The sequence below is a fragment of the Phoenix dactylifera genome, unplaced genomic scaffold (assembly GCF_009389715.1).
Source record: "Phoenix dactylifera cultivar Barhee BC4 unplaced genomic scaffold, palm_55x_up_171113_PBpolish2nd_filt_p 000447F, whole genome shotgun sequence".
NCBI lineage: Eukaryota > Viridiplantae > Streptophyta > Magnoliopsida > Arecales > Arecaceae > Phoenix > Phoenix dactylifera.
The window spans coordinates 385,763-408,217 of NW_024067879.1; the positions used below are offsets into that span (position 1 = coordinate 385,763).

The 22,455-nt window shown below is 40.7% G+C and overlaps 1 protein-coding gene and 1 long non-coding RNA gene across 5 annotated transcripts; both read right to left on the reverse strand.

Annotated features, from left to right (window-relative positions):
* LOC120106071 lies at positions 1 to 5,645 on the reverse strand. The gene is made up of 3 exons (XR_005508300.1): positions 5,420 to 5,645; positions 4,727 to 4,778; positions 1 to 193 (listed from the first exon to the last, which is right to left on the reverse strand). It is a non-coding gene; the product is annotated as an uncharacterized LOC120106071 (long non-coding RNA).
* A 1,686-nt stretch (positions 5,646 to 7,331) lies between these two features.
* Positions 7,332 to 15,950, reverse strand: LOC103718447 (protein EMSY-LIKE 3-like). Of its 4 annotated transcripts, XM_008807277.3 has the most exons (9): positions 15,844 to 15,950; positions 15,579 to 15,722; positions 11,801 to 12,003; positions 11,477 to 11,586; positions 11,175 to 11,355; positions 8,759 to 8,995; positions 8,303 to 8,371; positions 8,126 to 8,180; positions 7,332 to 8,040 (listed from the first exon to the last, which is right to left on the reverse strand). In XM_008807277.3, the coding sequence occupies exons 2-6, from the start codon at positions 15,604 to 15,606 to the stop codon at positions 8,873 to 8,875; spliced, it is 645 nt and encodes a 214-aa protein (XP_008805499.1). In that variant the 5' UTR covers positions 15,607 to 15,722; positions 15,844 to 15,950; the 3' UTR covers positions 7,332 to 8,040; positions 8,126 to 8,180; positions 8,303 to 8,371; positions 8,759 to 8,872. The 4 variants fall into 4 exon arrangements, with proteins under 4 accessions (XP_008805499.1, XP_026664820.1, XP_026664821.1 ...); XM_026809019.2 differs by lacking the exon at positions 15,844 to 15,950 and having other exon boundaries at positions 8,759 to 8,900; positions 15,579 to 15,824; XM_026809020.2 differs by lacking the exon at positions 15,844 to 15,950 and having other exon boundaries at positions 8,126 to 8,183; positions 8,759 to 8,900; positions 15,579 to 15,824.
* Between the last annotated feature and the right edge of the window lie 6,505 nt (positions 15,951 to 22,455).

Sequence of the window (22,455 nt, forward strand, 5' to 3'; positions counted from 1 at the left end):
TTCAGCTGAAATAAATGCAATCTTATTCCATTGACCGACACAAATTATAAAGTTTCACAGTTCTCAATGCGCAGCGAAACAATAAAGATAGAACATTAATTTAAATAAAACCTAATCTAAGATAACTTGTGTCATAATTCTTGTATTCGCTCTCCCATATTGTAAAACCCCGGATCGAGCTAACTCTTCGGATCTGTAAAAACAGTAAGAAATCGTATAATGAGCTAGACAGCCCAGTAAGTAATAAACACCTTAACTAGTCAATTCATATAATAACATAAAATATAAATACAAATTACGATGAATCAACATAATAACATAATCAATTCCTTTTTCAAGCACAAATTCATTGAAATCCGTATCTTTCAAATATCCACATACATAATCATAAATCTGATTCGAAACAAATCACATTCATCTCATCAGCCTTTAGCTACGACCACACTTATACCCTGTGGCTAGGCCAGAAACAGAACCGCACTTATACCCTGCGAAGTGGGCCAGAATACCGCACTTATACCCTGCGGAGTGGGCCAGAATACCACACTTATACCCTGTGGTGGGGCCAGAATTGCCAATGCATAACCCCCTATTGGCAGGGTCCAGAACATAGCCAGGCTGAGAGTTCTAAATCTGATGCACATCAAAATTCTTTTGTAACATAATAGATATATCATAATCCGATCTAAATATGCATATACAATGCAAGAACAGTAATATAACAATGGTCCGAAAAATATTATTCCAATTCACATATCCATTTTTCATTCAAAGCATCATCTCGTAAAATTCATAAATTACATATAAATTCATTAACAATTTATTCGATGCAAAAATAATATTATATAAATGAAGAGTCTAGCGAAGGCAGTTCATTACTTACATTGAACGCGATCCACAACAATCCAATTAATCTCACAAATTCCTTGCAGAACCTAATATCCAAAATCATATTTTCTTTTAAAATTAATCACAATATATATAAAACTTAAATTTTAACATTCTTCCAGGGCCGACCCTGCAGAAGTGTCTAGCGCCCCGGGTTCGGGTTCGAGTTCGGGTTCGGGTTCATACCCGTAAACCACCCTCTCCCTTTATTTATTTTTTTTTCTTTTTCTTTTTCTTGCTTTTCTTTTCTTTTATTTTCTTTTTCTTTTCTTGCTTTTCTTTTCTTTTATTTTCTTTTTCTTTTCTTTTTCTTTTCTTTTCTTTCCTTCCCTTCCCTTTTCTTTTTCTTTTCTCCTTCTTCTCCCGAAGCTTCCTCTGACTTCTTTTCTTCCTTCCCCCCTTTCTTTTTTCTTTCTCTTTCTTTCTCCTCCTCCTCTTCTCCCGACTTCTTCTCCTCCCCCCCCCCCCCCCCCCCCCCCCTTCTCTCTTCTTCTTTCTTCTCCCACGAAGGGAGGTCGGCGAGCTCGGGAGACGTCCGCCGGCTCTCTCCTTCTTCCCATGGAGGAGAAAGAGAGCTCAAGAGAGGAAGAGCCCGCAGCGGGGACCCGCAGCATCGGCGGTGCTCGCGGCCACACACGGGTAAGTCCCCTCTTCCCTCTCTTCTTCTTTCTTTCTTTCTTTCTTTCTTTTTAAATGGTTTAACAGAAAAATGAAATTAGGAACCTTACCTCAACCTCGGCGAAGATCCGGCGGCTTTCTTCTTCTCCGGTGGCAAAGGAAGTAGCGGAAGACCACCCGAACCGAAGAGGAACGGGGCTTCAGTGGCTCTCTCTCTCTCTCTCTCTCTCCCTCTCTCTCGGCCGGCAGCGGCTCCTCTTCCAATCCCTTCAATGAGAGGAGAAGCCCTAAAAAAGAATGGGGGAGCCGGCTTCTTCGGGATGGCTCCCCCCCCCCCTCTCACATGCCCTCACGTGCGACGCACGTGAGGCCAAAATTTGGGCTAGGCCGGTCAATGGACTGGGCCCAGTTTCGGGATCTCACATCCTCCACCCCTTAAAAGAAATTTCGTCCACGAAATTTTCGTACATGCAGTTCAAGAGTAGAGAATACTTCTTCCAAATCAAGTCATAACACTTTTCAAATCAAAGTCGTCTTTTTGATCAATATCAAATAATTCCATTCACCACACTTTCTCTGCACACACTAATTTAAACCTCAACATACTCGTGTCAAGTCTAGATTTTTTTTTTTTTTTTGTAGAATTACTTGCTTATTGGTACATTCATTTTTATGTCTTCATCCGTGTGAACACTTTCGAAATTTAAAAGTTTATATTCTTCTTTTGACAATTAATCAAAAAAAAAAATTATGTAACTATTTAATCCTTTCTAGCAGCATAATGAGTTGTCTAACAAAGATCAGTGGGCATGGCTAAACAATAAATATAAATAAATATTGGGACTAGATTAATACCTGCCGTCAACACATCAGAAGCCTGTGCATCTTGCTGTGTAAGTGCAATTACTCTTCCTTGAGTCTTTGGCCCCTGGCTTCCTTCCATTGCCTGAGTAGGTCTAGTCTCGTTTCTTTGTGGGCAGTCTGCAATTTTATGACCTATCTTACCACATCTAAAACAGGCGCCGGTGTTCCAATGGCAATCCTTGTCTACATGAGCCTTACCACATCTGGAACATTTATTGTTATTCATCTGCTTAGGATTGTCACTCGTAGATTTCTTATTTGAACTTTCGGCGTTTTCATTGCTTTGCCCCTGGAATTCATTTGACATGTTCCTCTTCTTTTGATTTCTTTCCCTTTCCAACCGTTCATCATTAACTTCCCTTTCAATTATCAAAGCCTTATTTACCACAGCTGCATAGGTAGTCAATTCATAAGGTACCACTTGTTTTCTAATTTCAGTCTTTAGTCCCATCTCAAATTTATGCGCTCGATCTAGCTCATCCTCGACTAACTTTGGAACAAATTTAGCTAGCTCGGTAAATTTAGCTTCATATTCTGCAACAGTCATATTTCTTTGCTTTAGATGAATAAACTCCTGCTCTTTTTGCGTCCTTACACTCCGAGGAAAATACTTATCATAAAAGGCTCCTCGAAATTTTTCCCAAGTGAGTGGCTCCCTATCCTGTTCATATTTATGTTCCAACATCCGCCACCAGTTGAATGCCTCACATTGCATCTTGTATGATGCAAACAAAATCTTTTCATCATCCTGGCATCTCAAGACAGCAAATGTTTTTTCCATCTCTGTAAGCCAGTTGTCTGCTTCCAACGGTTCTGTAGTCCCCTTGAAAGCTGGAGGAGCCAACCTCTTAAATTCAGCAATATTGCTACGTTGTTCACACTGTTTCCCTCGTCCTTGCTGTGGCTGTGTCTGGGGCAACTGCGCTTGTTGTTGGAGCAACTGCTGTTGTACCTGTTGTTGCATCTGCATAAGGCCCACTATGGTCTGCATAACCTGGCCTAGGCCCGGTTCTTGTTGTCCTGTCTGAGTATCACTAGCAGGATTGACGATTCTCTCCTGCTGAGGGGTGTTACCAACTTGTTGGGGTGTGTTGTTATTTTGCGGGTTGAGTGCCTTATTAGTAGCTCTGCGAGTAGTCTTTCTCGTTCGACGTGGAGGCATCCTAAGCTATGTCTATCATATAGCAGCATGCCAATAATAAGCTTACCAGTTCATTACAAGTACATAGAATGGTTGTTACAATCATCATAAACTAACGTTCCAATGTCCCTAGTGTCTACCCACCTACACTCATGTCATGTCAGATTTTCTTATCTCATAATTTATCCAATTACGCTCTGATACCATAAAAGTTGTCATGCCCCCGGCCCGAGATCGCGAGCCGGGGGTCGCGCCAACCGCCGCACACCCGTAGGGAACTCTTCCTACGAGCATGCAAGGCATCTAAACAAATATCTCAAATATATAACTAACATAATTCAACTGAAATAAATGCAATCTTATTCCATTGACTGACACAAATTATAAAGTTTCACAGTTCTCAATGCGCAGCGGAACAATAAAGATAGAACATTAATTTAAATAAAACCTAATCTAAGATAACTTGTGTCATAATTCTTGTATTCGCTCTCCCATATTGTAAAACTTCGGATCGAGCTAATTCTTCGGATCTGTAAAAACAGTAAGAAATCGTATAATGAGCTAGACAGCCCAGTAAGTAATAAACACCTTAACTAGTCAATTCATATAATAACATAAAATATAAATACAAATTACGATGAATCAACATAATAAATCAATTTCTTTTCAAGCACAAATTCATTGAAATCCGTATCTTTCAAATATCCACATACATAATCATAAATCTGATTCGAAATAAATCACATTCATCTCATCAGCCTTTAGTTACGACCACACTTATATCATGTGGCTAGGCTAGAAACAGAACCGCACTTACACCCTGCGGAGTGGGCCAGAATACCGCACTCATACCCTGCGGAGTGGGCCAGAATACCACACTTATACCCTGTGGTGGGGCCAGAATTGCCAATGCATAACCCCCTATTGGCAGGGTCCAGAACATAGCCAGGCTGAGAGTTCTAAATCTGATGCACATCAAAATTCTTTTGTAACATAATAGATATATTATAATCCGATCTAAATATGCATATACAATGCAAGAACAGTAATATAACAATAGTCCGAAAAATATTATTCCAATTCACATATCCATTTTTCATTCAAAGCATCATCTCGTAAAATTCATAAATCATATATAAATTCATTAACAATTTATTCGATACAAAAATAATATTATATAAATGAAGAGTCTAGCGAAGGCAGTTCATTACTTACATTGAACGCGATCCACAACAATCCAATTAATCTCACAAATTCCTTGCAGAACCTAATATCCAAAAATCATATTTTCTTTTAAAATTAATCACAATATATATAAAACTTAAATTTTAACATTCTTTCAGGGCCGACCCTGCAGAAGTGTCTAGCGCCCCGGATTCGAGTTCGGGTTCGGGTTCATACCCGTAAACCACCCTCTCCCTTTATTTATTTATTTTTTTTTCTTTTTCTTGCTTTTCTTTTCTTTTATTTTCTTTTTCTTTTCTTTTTCTTTTCTTTTCTTTCCTTCCCTTCCCTTTTCTTTTTCTTTTCTCCTTCTTCTCCCGAAGCTTCCTCTGACTTCTTTTCTTCCTTCCCCCCTTTCTTTCTTCTTTCTCTTTCTTTCTCCTCCTCCTCTTCTCCCGACTTCTTCTCCTACCCCCCCCTCCTTTCTCTCTTCTTCTTTCTTCTCCCACGAAGGGAGGTCGGCGAGCTCGGGAGACGTCCGCCGGCTCTCTCCTTCTTCCCATGGAGGAGAAAGAGAGCTCAAGAGAGGAAGAGCCCACAGCGGGGACCCGCAACATCGGCGGTGCTCGCGGCTGCACACGAGTAAGTCCCCTCTTCCCTCTCTTCTTCTTTCTTTCTTTCTTTCTTTCTTTCTTTCTTTCTTTCTTAAATGGTTTAACAGAGAAATGAAATTAGGAACCTTACCTCAGCCTCGGCGAAGATCCGGCGGCTTTTTTCTTCTCCGGCGGTAAAGAAAGTAGCGAAAGACCACCCGAACCGAAGAGGAGCGGGGCTTCAGCGGCTCTCTCTCTCTCTCTCCCTCTCTCTCGGCTGGCAGCGGCTCCTCTTCCAATCCCTTCAATGAGAGGAGAAGCCCTAAAAAAGAATGGGGGAGCCAGCTTCTTCGGGATGGCTCCCCCCCCCCCCCCCCCCCCCCACACGCCCTCACGTGCGACGCATGTGAGGCCAAAATTTGGGCTGGGCCAGTCAATGGACCGGGCCCAGTTTCGGGATCTCACATCCACACTACATGAATGTTTCCATATAGGGCTCGTTTGGTTCGCAGGAAAAGGAGGGGGGAAAGTGTGGTCAACGGAAAAGTAATGAAATGCCTCTTGTTTGGTTGAAGTTTTCAAAGGAGAGAGATGGAAAAGTTGTATTCCCATGGGAATATGATTCCCACATTTCATGGGAAAGTCTTTCCCATGAGAAACATAGGAAAGTTACTTTCCCATGAGGTGGGAATCACTCCTTTTTTATTTTTTCCCAAAAAGACCCTTCAGCATTAAATAAGCATTAAAGAGGCATTAAAGACCTAATTTTTATTAAGGGCATAATAGAAATTATACATAACTTTCCTAGGAAAGTGGATGGTCAACCAAACATAAGCACTTTGGAAATTTGTCACTTTCCCATGGTTAACCAAACATGCCAAAAGTACTTTCCTAGGTATCCTCTTCCTAGGAATATGATTCCCATATTCCTAGGAGGGAAAATACTTCCCGCGAACCAAACGAGCCCATAGTAGGAAAATTATGGACGCCATTATGCTGCTAGACTTGCAGACCTTTAAATTGAGCTATTTCATTTTAATTTTATATGTGCATATCCTATTGTTGAAAATGGATCAGATAACATCCATCCGGATTTATTTATGGTCTATGGATAGTAAAATTAGCACCTAACTTAATATCCACAGATTATTCATATCAATCAAAGCAAAACATACATGAATATGATGAGTACACAAAATTCTGACTGAATATTTAATTTTATTTGCAATTTTATTTAGCCTTAGATAGCACATACATTTCAAATTAAATAAGTGATAACATTAGTATGTCTTCAGATCAATTTGCTTTCTATAAAATAGTATCTTTGGTGATTTGTAAAGTATAGAGGTCCAATCTCCATCCGTAATTTGTATCCATTTAATATTCATATCCATAGCAAATTGAAATGGATATAGATATAGATATACTAATATCCAATTTATATCCAATCCATTTTCACTCTAGCAAATTCTAAAAAAAAAAAATCCGAACCATCCATATTTTGCAATGCACATATCCATCACTAGTATTTATAATGCTTCCATTTATAATGCTTCCATGCTGCTTTTTACATTTTATTTACTTTTCCTTTTTCAATAGAATCCTGTTGAAACAAGCCCCACAAACCTTCAATGTTATAATGGCTTTAAAATTTATGCTCCACTCTTCTAGCAGTCAAATAAGATAAAACTCATGACCTGAAGTGCCTCGCATGGAATCGCACAAGGATGGAGTGGGTTACCTTGCCCATGTACCCCACTGCTGCGAGAGGACGACCCCTGCGGAATAGGCCACAGCAGACTACAGTCTGAACTGCAAGTCTGCAACTGTTGAACCATGACTACAATATAAACAGCAACACAACAGAGAAAAAGAGTACCCAGCTGTTCTTCCAATTGTTATCCATGATGCTTTTACCTATAGCAGAGGAAAAGCTTGGCCAAATTTTGTTCCCTGTTCACATAAAAACAAACTTCCTGTAACCTGAACAATTCTTCTATGCACCCTACAAAATTCAAGATGCTATCCACCCTTTTAGTCTTGGCGAAATTAGGCATTACAAATTGAATACAACAGACTGTGTTAATCGTGTAATGAAACTATTTGTCAATATACAAATGTTTCTGAAATAAAGACCTGGAACAACCATCACTATGCCAAACGTATATTACATTTACTGCAGTTAAGTGCCCCTAAAATAATGTTTACATGTAATTAAGTGGGGGCCCAAATTATCTACTAACATTATGCTAAGTCTGTTTTCACAGGACGAAGGCTTCATTCTCCAGCCCTTTATGGAAGAAAAACAAACTCCAAGAGAGATATCAGGAGAACACACCAACTTGGAATCAAAAGGCCACATAAAAGCATATGGACAGAGCCCAACAATTCTAGCATATACAAATGGTGTTAGCAGGGAGGAAAAGAGCTAAGTCAGTTAACACTATATGACTATTCCCCGAGAGCAGACAAATGAAACGAGTTCAGATGCAGTGATAGACATCCAGGTCAATCTGACATCATTTAAACCCAACAAAACAAGTAAACGGGTGAAGCCACATGTTACGGTATTTCAGCAACCTTGGTCATACTCATCATCTTGCAGATCAATGCACGGAATTCTCACTCTTCCTGTGTGGTCCTTACCATATCCTTCCCTGTGATAGCTTCTTGTCCCATCGAACTGCTCATAAACAGCAGTATGAACTCCACGTCCATTCCTCTTTGCCTCTCCACTAGGGTACCAATGCGGTCCATGATCAGATGAGTCATCTGGGATTCAAAACCATCACTCTTAAATTTGATCAGCAAAGAAAGTAGCAACATAACAAGGTTATACTAGTTACTGATTCATTACCATCTGATACATCAGCAAGTTTTCCGATTGCTTCCAGAAGAGCTCTTTCATGACCCTGCTACAGAATTGCATAAGTATGATTAGGATCTGAGAGCCTAATTCTTAAGGTTAAACTGGATGAAACCCAAGGTTTGAATTGAACATGCAGACAAGCAAGTAAAATATGAAATGACTTACTCTGAGCATTATTTTCACCTTTTCTAGCTGAGCTGGATCAGGGTTCTCTCCACCACAAACCCTCTCAACCTATGAAACAAAGTTAGGGAAAACACCAGCACTTTCAGATAACAAGAAAGGTTAATGCTACATTGCTTGGAAGGAATTTCATATATAATGAATATATGCAGTCATCCAAATCAAAGAGCAGAATCCATTCTGGAAAGTAAATGACAATCCTAATACTTGTAAACCCTCTTCCTCAATAATACACCTAATCCTTCAAAACATTATATTAATACTGGAAAACTTTCCATGTTAAGTTCACCTTTATTTTTGGATATCATTCACTCACCGCATAAATAAGCTTATTAGTTGCATGAGTCTCAATTACACCTAATCCTTCAAAAGACTATATTCACGTTGGAAAACTTTCCATGCTAAGTTCACCTTTATTGTTGGATATCATTCACTCACCTCATGTATAAGCTTGTCAGTTGCACGAATCTCAATTATGTCTGATCCAGGTTTCAAATTTTCAGCCCCTGAATGAAGAAACCCCTTCTTGGATGTCTGCAGAATGAGCGATCCTCAAGCTTTCCCAGTGCTTGGTGCTTGCCTGTTTTGATGAACAGGTATTAGAGCTTGTCCAACATCCCCTTGAGGGGAGAATACAGATGCTTTATCATTCCCCTGGGCTTCTCTAGCATGTGTCTGTTCATAAAGATCTAGGAATTCAATATGCAACATTTAAATCTAAAAAATAGAACTCTTTAGTTATCTCAAAACATCTTCTAGGATCAAAAATAATATGAATACAAAACATCATAAAGAGAACTTATTCATTGCAATTGCATAATTGTCCCAAGACACAAAAGACAATTTCAAACACCTCACTCAGTGCTTCTCTTAAATAGAACTTTCTATAAAGTCAAGAATTTAATTAAATGAAGCAGTTTCAATAAAGAAATAGGTATATTCCAGAAAAGATATGTTGAGAGTGTAGTTGGATCTAAAACATGTTGATTTTGTTATGAGGTTTTGCAGTCCACTTAAAATTCAAAGGCCAAAATTATGGTTACACAAACATGAAGATAGATAATGAAAAGAGAGAACTTTCAACAAGATATCCATGTTTGGCTAACACAATTTTTTATCTACACTCTAATATAGTTCAGTATACTGACTAAATCCAAGTGCACTAAACTTCATAATTTTCTTAACACATCATTCTTATCCTTTTTTCCTGAAAATTTCTTCCCTATAATTGAAATTAAAAATAAATTATGTCTCAAGGTAAGGCCTTGCTACCTAGGAGTGTGAATCCCTTGGCTTATATTGCTACTTCATTAAGCATGTGCTTAAATATTTTAGTAAAGAAATCAACCAATAATCTTATCAACTTTTAGACTCAGCTACTCGGCCTTGCAGATTCTTCGTTACTTACCTCTCCTCTGTCCCAACCTTCCACCAGAAAGTACAACACCTTTCCCTAATAAGCTACCTTAAATATTTAGTGCATGCATCCCCACCATCTATATTAGTTTTTTCCCCTATGTCCATACCCTACATATTCACACCACAAATGCATGATATACATTTAAGCTGTAGAAGCATCACAAGAACTCAAAGACATTACTATCAGAAACAAGCATCACTGTATTCTATAAAAGCTGAAAATCTTGCTACAAGAAACAACAAGTCCAATAGAAAAAAAAATAATGGCACTGAAAAAAGGTCATTTCACAAGATGATTTGAAACACAAATACCAAGTTCTAGTAGATCTTAATCATGACATTAGATGAATTTCTGTAATTGGAGTACAGGAAAGTCAAATTAAGATTTACAAAAGTTCTAACTTCCTTGCTCATTGAAACAGAGCTATCATGTATAAAAGAGTGTCTCCTAAAGTCGGATTTGAAACTCCAACTTCACATTTGCTACATATTTTTGATAACTACACATGTGAAAACCAAATGCATAAACACAAAGAGGAGGAATTAACATCAACTTTGATAGATTGAATTTTTGGGGAAGGGGATCCCCTGCTACAAGATCATGTCAATGAATCAGAAAGACTAGAATTAACCGCATGTGGTGCATATGCCTGGCTGGAATAAAATAGAAACATGAAGCAGGATGGAGTGTCTTGGGAAAATAATAAAGAAAACTGGACAAAAGGGAATGCAAGTGTGGAAGGGCTGGGACCACAGTTAAGTATTCCGGTAAAAAACCAGACTGAAACTAAAAGGTCTGTCATTTATAACACAAAAAGGAAACAAAAAACGCTAAAAGCTGAAATTGAAGGGAGCGTGGGGCCATGTGGAGTGGTACTTAAAAGGATGGAGATGCGACCACAGAGTTCCTATTAAATAGTCAATAACATGGTATAATAAATTCAAATTCATTCAATGATAAACCCATGAGATACTCAGCAACTCATGACCAAAAAGCAATATAGAGTCTATTTGACACAGAGTTGGTGGTCTTCTCCGCCTTTGATACCATCACACAACATTTATCCTAGTCTTCTTAGGAATACCCTGGTATGTTTATGTTCCACAAATGAAATCTTGTATCAGAATTTGATTCTCATCTGTTTTAAACATGACCATAACATGTTAACAGTTTTCAATTACTCAACTGCACATATGTCCACCATTCTGTCATTCCCAATCTTACCATGAATCCTGCTCAGCATTCAATTGCTCTTAATGAAAAAGAAAGCTTTATGCAGAGGATAACAGCTTATGCATATTACACAAGGTATACAAAATTTTATATTTTCTGTCGGAAAGTTGCATTCCAATTAAAAACTAAAGGCAAAATAGAGACAGAGAAACATGAAGTGTAAAAACAATTCAGAAGTCCGACAAATGCACTAGTACTTACTGCCAATGAAGAAGGAACAGCTGTTGGCAAGGGTTGAGCATGGGGTGAGTATTTTTGGGATGATGAAACAGTCATATGCCCAGGTTTTAACTTTTTACGAGATATATGACTGATGGAATTTGGATCAAAATTAGGAGGGTTCACTGTTGTCGCTTGAGCATCAATAGTCTTACGCAATTCCCTGGTTCAGTTCAATTGAAAAATTCACTCAAGAAACCAACATGGAGAAGCTATCATTACTCAGAAGTCCATAATTCTGTCATATAGATGTAAGAGTGAGACCATAATCGAAATAACCCCACCGTATGGACTTGATTGAAGCATCTGAATTGATTTTCCCAAGAATTTCTCTGTGCTCAACATCAGAAACCCTGAGTTCCTTCCTTAACTCTGACATGAGTCCTTCCTTACCCTATAAAGAGATTTGGAGGAAATAAATTAGAAAAAGAAACAACAATAGGAAAAGTCAACAGTCCTGGAATGAATCACATAAAAATCATAATCAAACATTTAACTGAAATATGTAGAATGGACTTTAGCAATAATCATGTAAATATCTCTACTTATGTATTAGGAACTTTTTAAAGTATAATGGTAAAGAAGCGTATAGAGGTCGTGGGATGTACCCATGAAAGAACATCAGATTGAGCGATAAAGACTCTTAAGATAGCACCATATGCCTCAGTCTCCATGCAGTGAATTTGAAATTCCATGTTTATTAGACATGCTCCATGAGATACTGGCCCAGAAGAGATCCTCATAACTCCCGAATAAAGAACACCTCTAGAATTCCAAATGATCGAGTGATTTGGAAGATCATCATCAGTTCCTGATATATAAAATGAAACCAAATGAAAAGGTTGTACACAAAAGAACCAAATTTACAAACAACAATTTTAATACGGTGGATGATCAAAAGGATCGCAAGATATAATCTAACTGTAAACAGTTCCAAACTTCAAGTGCATACAAAAGGTTGAACTTATGAATGTTAAAGATGCAAGAATTTTATAATAGCATAGAAGGCCATCCACAAATCCCAAGGCGTAGAGGATAATGAATGGGTAACCAAAGAGTTATTGTTTGAAAAAACTCCAAACTGAAAATTTTCATTACTTGCATTAAGAAGGCATGTGCGTAACCACTACTGCAACCATCACCATGCATTTAAACATAAAAACAACTCAATATATAACTGGCATCCAGGAAGCTTAATTAAACTTCTTTATCAGTTAAGTAACAAGAAAAAAGATACTTTTTCCATCAACATGTTGCAACAAGATTGGAGCATACCAGTGGTGAAGATTTCCTATAAATTAAACTAAAATTTGAAAAACCAAACTATAGTGAGCAAGATCCTTGAGCAACCTTGTTTTGCACAAGGTTTTTTAAGTGCTGCAAAGAAGTTATGATTAAGTCAGCCACCTATCTGACATGTCTAATGGAAAGCAAGATTCCCTGCAAGAAGGAAAAGGCCAAACCAGGTAGTTCTCCACAAGCTTTATAGGTGATCCCATATGTAGGGTTGTACACTAGTAATAACAATCAATAACTCAAAAAAAAAAAAAAAAAGCATCTTAGCTTTAAGAACATCATATTGCATTTTCTTTGCTATCCAAACTTTTCATAAATTTGAAGGATATTTACCTAACTCCATATGTTTCCCACTAGCCAACTTGTTCCGGAGAACCTTGAATAGTTTACTCCTTATACTTCCCGGTGAACAAAATATGATTACTTAAAATCAACATGTTCTAGAAGAGCCTTTCCAGTGGGCAATGACAAGTCATCAAATGAAGTTACCTAAATCCTCTTGCTCCCTCTCCTTCTTCTTCTTCTCCTTCTCCTTCTTTTCATTTTCCTCTACTATCGTTTCTGCTTCATTTGGCCATGCTCTTCCTATTTTTAATGTTTTTGTCCTTCATCTTGCTTGTTAGTCTCTGTTATGCTTGTCTCCACCTCCTTTTCTTTTCCTTCCTGACAGGTGTTTGCTATGGACCTACAATCTGTCAGCTGCTACTTCCCCACTATTCTCTTGTTTTTCCTTCTTCTACTTCTTGCTTGGTGTTCGCTGCCCGGCGTGCTGATTGTTGTGATGGCACCATTTGTATTAGGCTCTCCTTCTTGTAGATTTTGATCTTTGGATTTATTGTGGAAAAAGGTTTTATAATGTCATATATTGTGAAATAAGAGTGCATATGTGATATATGCATATACTGATCTATGTATGCCATTGAAGGCATTCGTAATTAAGACTTTTAGTGCATTCCTCCCTAGGCAGCCACCTAGGTGCTTCCTTAGGCCATAAAGGGTGTCCACAATCTGGCTTCACGTAGGCAATTTGACAACCTTAGATATTAGAACCTCTGCCTCCAGATAGAGTAGTATCATGACTTAGATACTGCTACCATCAAAACTAGGGATGATTTCTTAGGCACTTTGTTGCTAAAGGCTCCACAAAAGCAATCTACTTTACCCTTTCACACATTATGTGCTGGTTAGTTCTTTTTTATCTTTTCCTACCCCCAAAACTAGATTGGTATGAAATCCTAGCTAACCATTGATCTAGGATCACCTTACTAAACCTTTTGCTAAAATTACAAATACCTTCTTGCAAGCTACTTGCTAGCCACACATTTGAAAAGAATTTCAGGTTTCCCAGAAAAATAAATCCAAAGCCCCTTCTCCACATCAATCAGATAAGAAGGACTCCTTTACAAATAGAGGGACGAGAATTAAAATGCCAAGCCATAGAGGATTGTGATAGACTTCACCTTTATCATCATCAAAGCTGATTTTATAAAAGATGAGATAGAGTGTTAAACAAATGGTTGGTTCTTTTTATTTTTCACTTAATGAAAAGGTAGACTCTACACCTCATGTTTTGAAACTCGAGCTTAAGGATCTGCACTTGTGATCACTTATTTTCAACCCATCTGCTCCATTTTTTCTCTCCAAACCCAACCTTAAATCAGATCTCTCCCTAAGACTCAGTCATTAAGATCATATCTCAATACTTAGCTTTGTCCCAATTTACCTTTATCCATGATAAATGTGCGATTGACCAGATGTAGTATGTCAGTCTGTTTCCAACACAAACATTGTCACTTAACATTCTTAACTATCAATACCATATATATGAATACACATCCATAAATAAATAACAAAGTCAAACAATCCTAGCTTTAGGAATTAAATTAATCTAACTCCAGTTCCGAGCCAAAGCAAGATATATCTACTCCCCTCAACATGGATTGCCATGTGTGCATATAATTAGTACAAATTACATTCAGGAAAACATACTATCAAAGCTTGAGACTACAATCATTTCCAAATCTACCACAATAAATTGTTTTCACTTATGAAAGCTGTTGTCCCCACAAGTTCACTACATATTCATGAAGAGCTCATGAATGGAAAGATGGTCCATCCCAAACCATACATCATGAAGAAAGCAATATCGTGAAAGAGATTTGCAGCAATGAGTGGTAATTTGGGAAACAAGAAAAATAATTATAATGAAAATTTTTTGATGAGATAAAGAGAGGATGTTTACTGCAATAATATTAACAATGGTCATGTAGGTACCAAAAGATTCGAAGTCAAAAGTACACAAGTAAACTGGTATTCATACAAATATCTGGGACTAAATAAACAAGAATCCAAACAATCTTTGAACAGTGAAAAACCAAATACACTCTGATAAAAAAAAACACTAATAGTGCAATACAGCATGTAGTTGAACTATCATCTTAAAATAATTTGATATAGATTTAAAGAACTAATCTAGATAAAATCCATTAATCCACTGAAACTTGCATTCGGCGCATGAGTTGCATCAAGTCCAACTTCACAACGATATATTATCCATAGGAATGGTACGAGTGCTACTCTTATGATCAATTTTAATGGAGAAAAATAGATATAAGGTAGCTACAAAGGCCACTGAAATGCATCCAAACCTTCGGTTTCAATTTATTCACACTTTTGTGCCATTCTAAACCACGAAAACCAGTACCAGATCTTCAAAACCCTAGAACTCCCGTTCAAAATATATCAAAAGAGAACTTAAATCAACTTAAATCAAAATCCTTTCTAGCTCGCTTAACGATTCAAGAAACCCAAAGGCATATCTAAATCTCGAAAACCCTGGCCCAATACGAAAACCCCATCACGAACCCTCTTTCATCATCAAAACCACGACCCTTTCAATCCCAAAGAAAGGGCATCACGTCAATCCCATTTATGCCCTAAAGAATCCCAAAACCTCGAACGGAAAAACCCTAAACACAAACATAATCAACAGAACGTCAAAAATAAGACAACTGAACTCAATAAGAACGAAGAAATCGACCGGAAAAGGATAAAGAAACGGAAAACTCGAGACGTGGAGGAGAGACATACCGCTGCTATCGTTCTTCAAATATTCCATCAATCGAAGTGGAACGAAGAGCTCCGGCGAATACGTCGGCGAAATCGCGTCCCCGGCGAGGTTTCCAGCCGTCTGTCGCCGGAAAAGTAGAACACCTTAAACCGCTCTCGGATAACCTGGAAATGGAAAGGAAAGTCAGTAAGCTGCACCGCAGCATTATTTTGATATAAATTAATTCCCTCAGTTTGATGTTTCTTAGTCGTTGCCCATTAGAATCGAAACACGTAGGAGGTATACGTTTCATTAAAAGAACCGCGGATTGCGTGACTCGAGCCCGAGGAAAGTGTGGACCGCTCTCCACATCTTCAAACCCAATAATAAGATCACGATCTTTGGTGAGACACTGAGACTACTCTTGGTGGAGCTATGTGCGGCATGGAAGGGTCTCATATATGCTAGCGGCATTTGGGGGCTGACCTAATCTCTTTCTCGAGGGAAACTCGGCCACAGTAATTAACCGGATCCAAAGCAGAGTTAATAGGGCGGATATGTACCTATTATGTCAAGATTCTTGTCGCATTGTGGATGGGCTTGCCTCATTTTGGGCTTCGCATGTACTTTGGAAGGCGAACGGGGCAACTGATTGGGTTGCTTTCTATACTGCACACTATTCGGATGATTTTTTCTAGGAGGATACTGCGTCTTTACTGCAGTCCTTATGTCGTATACTACTCGCTGGCTCTTCTAGATGTACTCACGTGCGTATGCTGTAAATCATTGTTGTACCAAAAACAAACAAGAAGGAAGAAGATCACGATCTAATCACATGATGTAGTGAACTAAATCTGTCACGCCCCGAGCCCGAGGCGCGGCAGACGCCGCACGCCCGCACGGCGGGCCGCACGGGCGTGCAAAGCAGCAGATCATATCAAAGCAGAATACAGCTTTTCAAAGATAACATAATTATTTAAATTGTTCAAAAGCGGTCTTACAAAATTCCAAAATAACATATGCCAACATAATTCAAATGTCCAAACTAAACTAACTAAAATGCTAATAACTGAAGAATCATCGGAAATTCTAACGCACTCCCCAATCCCGTGCGATCAAGCCTCTGGATCTGAAAAATGGAGAAAACAGAATAATGAGCTACACTAGCCCAGTAAGCAACAAAATACCCCAGAGTGGGGTCAGAGCATATCAGATCAAAATACAGGACAATGCTTGAAACAAATCACAAATAATATCATTTTTGTTTTTATAAAACTCTGATATCATAATCTCAACATGATAGGCTACGGCCACGTAACCCAGTGGCATGGGTTGCACAGAGTGCCAGAAACCACTATTGTTAGTCACCGGTGGAAACGGTGTCCAGAAACCACTATTCTAATTACCGGTGGCGCGGTGTCGAAACCGGTTCCTCACAGATTACAAGTCGACAGGTCCAACGTATAATCCCCATTGGCGGGGCCAGAACAGAACAGAACAGATCATAGCCATGCTGAGAATATATATATATATAAAAACAGATTTCATAAATTTTTCAGTCATAGTTTACGGATGGATTTCAGAGCATAATTTTCAAATTAAATTTAACATGCCAGACCCATTTTACTAAATACAAAACATATTTCAGAATTTAATCTATTTATTTGAAAATCACACTTGAAGTATTAAGTTACTTACCTCTTCTCGCTTAATTCCTACTTCAGGTAGGCGGATCAGGTTCACCTGTTAACATTTAATTAATTTCTTTGTTAATTTCAGAGCTAAGCAAAAATCAAAAATAATACTATTGGGTTTCGGGTTCGAGTTCGGGTTCGAAACGGGTTTCGGGTTTGGACTGGGTTTCGGATTTGGATTGGGCCCACAAAAGGGTACGACCCAAATAGGGCCCGAACTAGGCTGAACTGGGCCCAAATTGGGCCCACAAAAGATTATGGCCCATCTGGGCCCAACACTATTGAACTGGGCCCAAGTTGGGCCCCTAGTGAACCAGGCCCAAGTTGGCCCAGTTCGGCCCACGATGGGCCTTCATCTTCCCCAAACTCCCCATGGACAGGGGAGTTGGATAGCAAGAGAAGGAAGAAGAGAGAGGGGAAAGGGCTGGCTGGGTGGCCGGCCTAGGTGGCCGGAGGGCACCTCTCGGTCGACGGCCAGCCGGCCGCCATGGCGGCCGGCGACTGTTGCTGTGGCCGACGGGAAGGAGAAGCAACCGACTCGGTTGCTTGGGGCTGAAACAGGGAGAACAAAATCCATGAAAGCAAGGAGGAGGGATGCTTACCGACGGTCGACGGAGGTGGCGGATCTCGGTCGGGGGAGGCTCGGTCCGATGTCAAGCGGCGGCGATGGCGACGGCGACACTTTTCGAAAGGGAAGTGGATCCCAAAACGGGGGAGGGCACGGGTGGTGATGGTGGTGGATCCGGCGGCCCACCAGCCACTTGGGAGGCAAGAGCAGAGGAAGAAGAGGGAGGAGGAGGAGAGGAGGGGGGTTCGGTGGTGCCCTAGGGAAGAAAGGGTGGGGTTTTTATCGTCCCCACCATAACGGCCCTCCGCCGCGAAAATCGCGGCGGCCGGGCGAGATCTGCGGCCGTGAATTGGCCGCGGATTGGCTAGGGGGGGCGCCGCGGAATACCCGCGGCGTCCTTGCCCCTTTTGGTCCCCCGGAGGAGTCGGAGAGGATGGCGATCCTCTCCGGTTCCTCCCATATCAGGATCGGGGCTGAAGTCGGCTGGGGCTGCCGACTTCAGCCCCGTATCTCACATTCTCTCCCCCTTAAGAAAATTTCGTCCTCGAAATTTTTTAAAAAAAAAACTCTAGGTCTTCCAAATTTAACATACCTTAGCTTGCAAAAAGGTCCGGATATTTTTCCTTCATCTCGTCCTCCAGCTCCCACGTGGCCTCTCGTTCTGAATGATTGCTCCACTGGATCTTAACATAAGGAATCGTGCGCCTCCTCAACACTTGCTCTTTTCTATCAACCACTCGTACCACCACATGCATCACACTTATGCTTCTCTTGCTGAATAGTTTTTCCATAAGATCCTTGCTTCCCTGATTGCCAAGATTGATTATGAGATTTTGCAGTCTTGCTAGAATTCTGTCCACTGCGAGCATCATAATCTCTGCTTCTCTTCTTTTGTTTCCTATCTTTGGCATCATATGTTTCTTTCCAGACAATTTCCAGATTCTTAGCCCTGTCTACCAGATCATCATAATTCGTCGAGTGTATTGCGGCCAAACTCCGACGTAAGTGAGGCTTCAATCCTTCTTCAAATCTTCTCATCCGGGACTCTGCATCCATGACGAGGGTGGGAGCAAACCGAGATAGCCTGTCAAACTCTGCCTCATACTCATCCACAGTCATAGTTCCTTGATTCAGATTGAGAAATTCCCTCTCTAGCTCCCTCAGGCGACTGGAGGGAAAATACTTGAAGTAGAATGCGGTGCAGAATCTTTGCCAGGTAAGTGCCTCCTGCTCGGGTGCCAATGTGCGCTCCACAGACATCCACCAATGATGAGCTCGGTCCTGAAGCATATAGGTGGCAAATCTGACCTTTTCTTCATCGGTGCACTCCATTGCCCTGAAGGCTTTCTCCATTTCATCTATCCAAGTTTCGGCCTCTTGAGGACTAGTAGTGCCTTTAAAAGCCGAAGGTGCCATTCCCTTGAATTCTGCAATACTCCTTCTTTGCTCAGGAGGAGCAACATCCTCCTGGACTGGTTGCTGAGGTTGTTGCCTCTGTTGGCGTACTAACCCGACGACCTCCTCGATCAGTTCGAGCACCCGAGTTTAATTTCTGGCGGCAGTTTCTGGAGTTGATTGACCCTGGGGTCCTGAGCTATGCGATGCCTCGCCAGCTTGGTTGGTAGGGGCTCTTCCCCGAGAGCCCCTGACCATCCGATTCAGGTTTCGGACACGACGAGGCGGAATTCTGATTCAGTAAAAATATATAGATGTTATAAATCATCCAAACAGAATAATACGAAATAGTTAATAAAATAAATGGACATTATCCCCTTATCTGGTTCCTACCCATCTCTCAACCTTTCTGACGGATCCTACAAATCCTAAAACTTAGGCTCAATATAATTGTTTCAGTTACAATCCCTAGTGATCTTAAACCTGGCTCTGATACCACCAAATCTGTCACGCCCCGAGCCCGAGGCGCGGCAGACGCCGCACGCCCGCACGGCGGGCCGCACGGGCGCGCAAGGCAGCAGATCATATCAAAGCAGAATACAGCTTTTCAAAGATAACATAATTATTTAAATTGTTCAAAAGCGGTCTTACAAAATTCCAAAATAACATATGCCAACATAATTCAAATGTCCAAACTAAACTAACTAAAATGCTAATAACTGAAGAATTATCGGAAATTCTAACGCACTCCCCAATCCCGTGCGATCAAGCCTCTGGATCTGAAAAATAGAGAAAACAGAATAATGAGCTACACTAGCCCAGTAAGCAACAAAATACCCCAGAGTGGGGTCAGAGCATATCAGATCAAAATAGAGGACAATGTTTGAAACAAATCACAAATAATATCATTTTTGTTTTTATAAAACTCTGATATCATAATCTCAACATGATAGGCTACGGCCACGTAACCCAGTGGCATGGGTTGCACAGAGTGCCAGAAACCACTATTGTTAGTCACCGGTGGAAACGGTGTCCAGAAACCACTATTCTAATCACCGGTGGCGCGGTGTCGAAACCGGTTCCTCACGGATTACAAATCGACAGGTCCAATGTATAATCCCCATTGGCGGGGCCAGAACAGAACAGAACAGATCATAGCCATGCTGAGAATATATATATATATAAAAACAGATTTCATAAATTTTTTAGTCATAGTTTACGGATTTCAGAGCATAATTTTCAAATTAAATTTAACATGCCAGACCCATTTTACTAAATACAAAACATATTTCAGAATTTAATCTATTTATTTGAAAATCACACTTGAAGTATTAAGTTACTTACCTCTTCTCGCTTAATTCCTACTTCAGGTAGGCGGATCAGGTTCACCTGTTAACATTTAATTAATTTTTTTGTTAATTTCAGAGCTAAGCAAAAATCAAAAATAATACTATTGGGTTTCGGGTTCGAGTTCGGGTTCGAAACGGGTTTCGGGTTTGGACTGGGTTTCGGATTTGGATTGGGCCCACAAAAGGGTACGACCCAAATAGGGCCCAAACTAGGCTGAACTGGGCCCAAATTGGGCCCACAAAAGATTATGGCCCATCTGGGCCCAAGTTGGGCCCCTAGTGAACCAGGCCCAAGTTGGCCCAGTTCGGCCCACGATGGGCCTTCATCTTCCCCAAACTCCCCATGGACAGGGGAGTTGGATAGCAAGAGAAGGAAGAGGGGAGAGGGGAAAGGGCTGGCTGGGTGGCCGGCCTAGGTGGCCGGAGGGCACCTCTCGGTCGACGGCCAGCCGGCCGCCATGGCGGCCGGCGACTGTTGCTGTGGCCGACGGAAAGGAGAAGCAACCGACTCGGTTGCTTGGGGCTGAAACAGGGAGAATAAAATCCATGAAAGCAAGGAGGAGGGATGCTTACCGACGGTCGACGGAGGTGGCGGATCTCGGCCGGGGGAGGCTCGGTCCGATGTCAAGCGGCGGCGATGGCGACGGCGACACTTTCCGAAAGGGAAGTGGATCCCAAAACAGGGGAGGGCACGGGTGGTGATGGTGGTGGATCCGGCGGCCCGCCAGCCACTTGGGAGGCAAGAGCAGAGGAAGAAGAGGGAGGAGGAGGAGAGGAGGGGGGTTCGGTGGTGCCCTAGGGAAGAAAGGGTGGGGTTTTTATCGTCCCCACCATAACGGCCCTCCGCCGCGAAAATCGCTGCGGCCGGGCGAGATCTGCGGCCGTGAATTGGCCGCAGATTGGCTGGGGGGGCATCGCGGAATACCCGCGGCGTCCTTGCCCCTTTTGGTCCCCCAGAGGAGCCGGAGAGGATGGCGATCCTCTCCGGTTCCTCCCATATCAGGATCGGGGCTGAAGTCGGCTGGGGCTGCCGACTTCAGCCCCGTAATGACCATCCCCAAGAAAGTTAGAATCATCAGTGATTTCTTTATCATCAAATCTTAAGGGCATTGCAGGAGCCCTTCCAGCGTTTCTTAGAGGAGGAAGATGGAGATTATTAAGAAGAGGAAGGTGATGACACTGGAGAGGGAGATTATTTAGAAGAGGAAGGTGATGGAGACCTGTGTTTTTGTCCCGTTACTTCCAATCCCATGCTTTTGTTTCATCTAGTTTCATTCTCTACTTATATTAATTAGTTATAAAATTTATATGTTTTCAAATTCCGATGATAATCCAAAAGTATGTGTTGCATGAATTTGTCATCTAGCTTTTTTCTAGCTTGATGTAACAGATCCACAAACTTGAAGGTGTCTAAGGGAGAGCTTTCTCCCAGTCCCTGCATCTTCTAGTGCCTCTTAGGGTACACTTCTTATAAGGGACCTATTCGAAACATAATTAAACTGCACAAGAAACGGTTTCGACTCACAAGTTTCTAGGTAAATTCTTCTTCTGCCACACTATTTTGTTGTGGAGTATAACTGAAGATGCTTTAATACAGAATGCCAATCTATTAGCAAAATTTATCAAATTTGTGAGAAAAATGCTCTCTGCCATCATAAGATCCTAATACTATCTCATAAAAGCCACTCTAGTTTTCAACAAAAGTTTTAAATTAGTAGAAAACAATAAAAGCTTTGGTTTCTTTTTTCAAAAAATACATCCATAATTTTCTACCATAATCATCAATGTGTATAATAAATATATGCTAGAATAACAATTCATTTTATATAAATCAGTATGAATAAATTGAAGAGGTGTGCTAGCTCGGCATGGGATGAGCATCTCTTCAAGCTGCATGGAGTGCCACGAGATG

What these genes read in the sequence shown, in the direction of transcription:
- LOC103718447 (XM_008807277.3), bottom strand. Translation starts at nt 15,606, where the DNA reads ATGGAATATTTGAAGAACGATAGCAGCG. An exon ending in AATCTGATGTTCTTTCATGG is followed by an intron (nt 11,587 to 11,800) that starts GTACATCCCACG and finishes ATCTCTTTATAG; the next exon opens with GGTAAGGAAGGACTCATGTC. An exon ending in CTGTTCCTTCTTCATTGGCA is followed by an intron (nt 8,996 to 11,174) that starts GTAAGTACTAGT and finishes CTTTATGAACAG; the next exon opens with ACACATGCTAGAGAAGCCCA.